Source organism: Pteropus medius, unplaced genomic scaffold (assembly GCF_902729225.1).
Source record: "Pteropus medius unplaced genomic scaffold, Ma_sr-lr_union100, whole genome shotgun sequence".
NCBI lineage: Eukaryota > Metazoa > Chordata > Mammalia > Chiroptera > Pteropodidae > Pteropus > Pteropus medius.
In genome coordinates, this window is record NW_024355205.1 from 29114303 (window position 1) to 29121403 (window position 7101).

At 36.1% G+C, this 7101-nt stretch overlaps 1 protein-coding gene across 1 annotated transcript; it reads right to left on the bottom strand.

The window, feature by feature from the left end:
• Nucleotides 1-5377: 5377 nt before the first annotated feature.
• On the bottom strand, nucleotides 5378-6139 carry KRTAP24-1 (keratin associated protein 24-1). Its single transcript, XM_039857945.1, has one exon. It carries the CDS (start codon nucleotides 6128-6130, stop codon nucleotides 5378-5380), a length of 753 nt encoding a protein of 250 aa, XP_039713879.1. The 5' UTR covers nucleotides 6131-6139.
• Nucleotides 6140-7101: the final 962 nt, after the last annotated feature.

Genomic DNA, 7101 nt, shown 5'->3' on the forward strand with positions numbered 1-7101 from the left:
TAACTTCCCTTAAGTGATAAATTGTGCGACCGATTTTGGAAAGCTTTATGTTGAAGTTCAAGAGCTATTCCTTGTTTCTAGATGGGTCCTGCACAATTAAAAAGTGAAATTGCCATAAATTGCAGGCCGAGAACACATGTGTCATCTATATCACTGGCAGAAGTCCAGTTGTACAGCTAGGTCTGTTTAAGTAAATGGCCTTGATAGCACTGTGGGACGGACTTACCACGTCAGGGCGGCACAGGCCCAGGAGACGTTTCCCACAACAGGGAAGGCAGTGGGACCACGCACACCCTGGGCGGTTTGTACGCAAAGGAAGAGGAATTCCCGGGAGAGGGAAGATCAAAGCTGAAAAGCATATGCTCAGGTATTTGTCCCACGTTTATTGATCATAAAGGTTACTACATCTTCCCAGAGGTCGAAGAAGTAGGAAATTAAAGAGTGGTCAGAAGGGTATTTAGGGGAAATTCACTCCCCACAAGAACTAGTGAGGAAAAGACAGGTCTGGACTGAAACGAGAAGCTTCCCAACTAACAAGTTCTAGAATCTTCGATTCTGGTTCTCAATCATAGCATCTGCAAAAGAAACCTCTATGTACTTTCGGTGATTCGGAGGCTTTCTTTGCTTTTTACGTAATAAAAATCATTGCCATTTGTCAATCACTATTCCCAGGCACAGTGTCAGTGTGTTTTATGTACTATATCACTGAATTCTCAGAAAGCCCCTCACTTTAAAAAGGCCCAGAGGGTTAAGAGACAGCTTAAGCTGCACAACTTGTAAGTGGCAGATTCAATGTTAAAACTCAAGTTCTTCTGCTACACTCTGCTACACTTATGGTATGCGAATTATGATGCTGCTCAAAATTAATGCATGATCAAGAAAGCATTTACTATATTTCTTTAAGTCTGTTGACCGATAAATATTCCTGAGTGACTCAAGATTTATATGGCATGACATTCTTGTAGAACCAAGTAGAGATCCAATATGTTCCTCAATCTGAGGGAAAAAAGAGCTCAAAAAAGCCTATTATTTAGTAGAGACGACTAAGAAAATATGTAGATTGGTAAGAAAGAGCAGATTCTGTGGTAGTATCATTTTTAATCTTCAATTCTCAGTGCTCATGCTCCAGATGAGAAATGGTTCACAGTAAAAAGTAAAGATAATGCCAATAATAATGACCTTTATCATAATTATTTCTTAAAAGAAAGAATTCTGGACTAAAATCTTTATTCTTTCTTTTTTGAAAAAAAAAAATTCTGGATTTAGAATCTTTGCTCTTTAGATGAAGAAACTTTAATACCATTCTTTTATGTAACAGAATCTAAATATAAATTTGGAAGTCATGTGTATATATTTCCTTAATTAAAGGAATTACTTCATACTTTTGAATAATATTCTCTTTAAATATCTGAGACCTTGGACTGAGAGCGGTCAACAATAGCATCATCCAGAGGATTCAGGACTCTAGACTATAAAGCACGAAAAACGAAGGGGAAATCTCAGCTTCCATTCTCCTCTGATCCGTCAGTGATACTCAGCTCATGATTTACTGAGCCCTCATTGACAGTCACGTTAAAATAACAGGCAAATAAAATAAGCACAGTGAGCGCAGTGAATACTCGGAGAGATAATTTTATCAGCTCTGAGATAGCATGTACACACATCCGATCAGGACTCACTTAAACTCTGATTTACTTCTAAAGTGAATCTAGGAACTACGATTTCAGCAGGCCCGGTGTATGTGGAAATTTTAGCATGGACAGTATAGTGTTGGTGGTTATAATAAATATAGAGTTACATGGTTTTAAAACTTTTGCTCATGATATTGAAAGTGACAGTATGGTTAATTGAACTGTCAGGTGATACTGCTATGCATGAAGGTCCTCCTGGTATGATAAGACCCATTTTCCTTAAGCCAATCATGTGTAGTACACTAACTGTATATTGAGAACTTTGACAGATATTTTGCGCAGAACTCAAAAGAAAAGACACAATTAAAAAACCTCAATGGAACAAAAGTTTAAAAATCTATTAATGTTTACATTAATATGGTAGACAAAAGAAGGATTCAAAAAGATATTAGCTAATAATACAGTTTCAAGGTAGAAAATAAAACATGAAAATTATGCAATTATATTTAGGCCTTTGATAGCATGCCAAATGTAGTAGTTTTAACAACTATTTGAAACTTCATCATAAAGTAAATTGGTAGTCATCTAAACATAAACTTTTAAACATATGAATTAAAATAGAGACTTTAATCATCCAGTAGTAGATCATGCATTAAATAAATTCCAGGGTTAAGTTTTGTTTGACTTATAGTATTTAAGATATTAGCTGTACATGCAAATTCATTGTATTCCTTTCTCTGCTACATATAAAAGAAGAGATAAGTGTAAAAAAACTTGACTGTTTATATTTGAAGTTGCAAATGTTTCACAGCTGTAGAAAGTAATATTTAAATCTATCAGTAGGTTTAATTTTTGAAAAAGGAAAAATTGATGGTCTCTTTTTATTTAGGAGGCAGAAAGTGCTGGTGAGCTGTGCGGTGAAATGTATGGAAAATAAGTGATTCATTTGTGTGTTTTTAAGGGCAAATTCCAATAGACCTCCGCTAGGTCTTTTGTAAAATTTTGTAAATTTTGAAATTTACAAATTAGCTGCACTGATGCTATGGACATAGTCTACTACGTATTAAGCATATGTCTGCCTATTAAAACTGAATAAGACAGACATATATGAATCTTCATATTCTATGATTTTCTAGAAGCCAATGTGCTATAGAGGACTGATGCCTATTCCCTTTGCTGTTCACAATTTTCACTGAGTAGCATAGGAGAGGTTGTTGATTAAAGATTCTACAAGGTCATAGAGTGGGGGCAAGGTTCTTTCTCAGTACTGCTATTTTGCTTCGCTTTTATTTTTTTAGTGACTTGGGGATTCAAATTAGAACTGTTAAATTTAAAAGATCACTTTGAGAATTATTAACTACCCTTCCTAAAACTCCTCGAAAGCTAACACATCTGAGGCTGTATTTTTATAGTTTTCTATTCTCTCTCTCTTCGTCTCTCTCTCACTTCTCTCTCTCTCTCTATATATATATATATATATATATATACACACACACATATACATACATACATATATACATATACACCCACATTCACAGTGGTAGTAGAAATTGACAGAGCCACTGTATATGTGAATATTTAAAATGTACACATTGTATGACCAAGTAATTTCACTCCCCTGCCTGCTTTTTGTTTTGCCAGTGATTTTCTGCTTGCTTTCCTTTGGTCAAATTGAATATACCTTTTTTTCAAATTTATCTATTATCCCCATCTTCCCTTTTCCAGCATTGCATGCTCATATACCACTCACTTTTCCACTCAGGCAACACTTAACTGTCATTTCTTCCACCAAGTAGTCTTTCATTTTTCCAGTTAAAATCTTTCCTCTGATCCTTTTATATTGTACTTATACGATTGAGGCAGTATTGTGTTTGTTTCGGGATTTTAGTCCTCTGACTAGTTATTGACAACAAAATCTTTAAATCTTGATTGATATCCCCAAAGAATCTCATTCAACACCTCAAAGAATAGATTTCTATTAAAGTTTATAAAGAGCACAAACATATATTTAGTTTGGATAGTTGAATACTCACCTGGGACCCATGGTAATTATTTTCAAATACTTGAACACCTGTCCTATGTTAAAGGAATTAAACTAGTCTTATGTGGTCAATGGATAATTGCTAAGGACTATTCAATATTTCTCAATACAAAGAATACATTTGAACTCACAGAAGAATGACTTAATTGTCCTTAGACATGTTCAAGCAGAAGCAGTAAATGAATATTTCTTCTATAAATCTTTCCTATACATAGTAGACCTACTAAAGAAATAAATAAAATGGTAGCCCTGTTGGTATGCTTCATGAGTACTTCAACTTTAGTCACTGACTATTGATATTAATGATCCTACCCATCCTGCCAATCTCCAGTTAGATCCATCTCCAGAGACCATTTTACCTGACTTTAAACATGATTTACTTTTTATTATAAAAACTTTTAGAATAAATGTTACTTTTACCCCTGAGTTAGAGGATTTATTTATTTATTTATTTATTTATTCATGTATTTATTTATTTATTTTGGAGAACTTTACAGAGGTTAAATCACTTCTCAGAGGATTCAATACTAAATCTATTTCAAAACCCAAACTTTATCTATAAAATCAATAAATGCACATATTGTGCAGGAAACTATACATACATTTAATACTTTATATAATTTTTATTAAATTGATTTATTTTCTAAATAATTTTCCCAAATTTTCCTATGTAAATATCAATAACAACCACTCTAAGATAGATGCCATTTAATGTGTCAAAAATAGAACAAATCAAAGTCTTAGGAATTTACATTCTACCTTTTTTATATTTTTAATTTAGAATATAAACTAGATGGCAGGAAACTAGTGCTTTGACAATGCTATGCATGTTGGCCAGAACACTGATAAAACTTTAGTGACTCTAAAATAAAATATAATAAAATCATTTTTACCAATAGAAATTAGTTTATTAACTATGAATCAGGACCTTTTCCAGAATCAGAAAGCAACAATTCAGCAGAGGATAATTATTGTAGAATCCTGAACAGAGATTATCACTACTCATGACAAATCTATAAGAGTATTTTGTCATTCTTTCAACAAATAACTTTTGTGCTTCTGCTACTGGTAAGGCTCTCTCTTAGGCACTGAAGACAAAAACTGAGTGTCAGGCCATTCTGTTTTAGAGCTTCTTTGAAGGAAAGAATTTGCTGAAGTTCTTCTGATTTTGAACCCGTTGGACATTGCTGCTTGCACATCCCATAATCAGCCAGTAGGGGAAGGAAGAAATAGCTCAAGTCGATATGTTTAAGAGAATGTTATCTCAGTGTATTAGCAAGATGCTAGTTCAACAGCTGACAAAACTTGACAGGAAGCAAAATGGTCTGAAAAAGGTGTGCTGGAAATAGCATTCAAACAAAGCAGGCCCCATTTCATCAAGAAAGGTAGGTGATGATTGCATAGGCAGACAAATGACGGTGACAGCAAAAAATTAGAAAGCTGGTGATGGTTGTATGTTGTGTGGAATCTCTTCAGTAAGCCCATCTCAGTAAATCTCAGAAACAGTAACATGACTTTCAGCCTTCAACTCAAAGGCCATTAATGGAGCTACAGAAAAAAAAAAGCTAGCAGGTGTAGTTAATAAGTCCTGGAGATATATTTGAGGTTAATTTAACAAGATTCTTTAGACACATGAAGTAATTCAGCAGAATATTAAAGTCTGCTCTATTAAACAATTCCCAGCAGCTTTAAATGCGATACATCATCAGAAGCAATTCAGAGGTCTGCAACCACTGCATAAATACCTCAGAGGAGGGAAGGTACTTGACATGCAGCTCAGAGACCGGAAGTTTCTAGAAAAACAGCTCAATGGTTGGCAATGTATGGGCCTATAATGAGAATATTGGCAATTTCTTATTAAATAGTTTGAGGATGGGCAGCTGCTGGCAGCATAACAGGGGAATGAGAAGCCACTTGGTGTGAAGCCAAGATTTTGGTATCTTCTATACCCCAAACTACCCAGTCTGCAGTGGTATGAAGGTGGGAAACTCTTGGATAAGCAGTTAAGTTTCCCAAAGCATTGGGAGCCTTTGCTGAAGGTCTGGCCGGCTTTCTGTGCACATCGGCTGGGTGTGGAGCAATGGGATACATACCCCTTGGTCTGAGTGCATGGGCTGTAGCTGGGGCTGGGTCCGGTGTTGGTAGTTTCACAGGCAATGCATACCTTGCCCACTGCTGGAGAGTTGCAGGGTACAGAGCAGTATGATGAGTCCCAACTTGTGGTGCAGGTCCTGGGCTCACAGCTGGGAGATTCATAGCTTGGGATGTCACCATAGGTTTCTTGGCAGTTATTCAGGAGCCAGAGATTTCCTTGGTAGCTACTGGGTAAGCAGACTCCAAAGGTAGGGCTTACATCACTGGAGCAAAAACCAACAGAAGGAGTCATTGGTATGTAACAGTGAGTTCTGTAGGCTGTGCCACTGCCATTGCAATCCCCAGGATAGCCCAGAAGAGACATGGAGCCCAAGTGTACACTCAGCGATGGCCGTGAAGGGATGGTGAGGCTGTGGTCTGAGGGCTTTTATATCCTTCCCGGCGATTGCCTGCAGCCTCTCCAGACTCCCTTCCTTCTCACACAGCAACATCTCATTACTGTGTTGTTTAGCTACCACTGCTGATGTTTCCACACACATGTAAAAATAAGTTTATTTTGATTCTTCAAAGTATCAAAGAATCAAAATAAATAAAGAACCTGTATAATCACCACTTTGGCCATCAACCATCACTCATCATCCGAAGATCATCGCTTCAGTGAATAGTGATTTTAATGTTCATAGGCAAACTCTCATCTGTCAGTGAGTGGTTAACGAGAGGTAGCGTGTCACGGTCTCCTGCAACATGGTTATTAAAAGGTTAACAAGGGTTCAAATAAAACAAGGAACCTGTACTTTTCTACTCTTGACTATAGTAAAATACGACATGACTCGATCCTATATTCTGAAATAAGCCACTTTGTCTAAACATTGTTGCTCATAAGAGAGGGTAAGACATTAAACCATTAAGACAAAGAGTCGTTCCCCCAAAATATGGATCATACTCTTAGCTGTGCCAGACCATGCGCTGGTGAAAACGACTCATCTAACATGTTTGGAGAATTCCATCTATAATACTCATTGCAATCCCAGCGAGACTTAGTGACCTACCTACACAAGGCCAAAAACGAACTTGTCTCCAAGCATCAGTGGTTGCTAAGTAACCAAGACATTTATGATATCCATTTCTTCAAGAGTTTCTGCAATATGTAATATCAAATAAGACCATTTTCTCAAGATTGTACCTTGCTAATTGATGAAAATATACATTCTACATTCTATAGTCTCTGCTGTAAAATCCAATTGCTGTAAGAAGCATAACATTTTTTAACATTTCTTCCAAAATAAGTTTTACTTATTCAAGAATAATTTTGCTTTTTTTTCTTTTCACATGGAC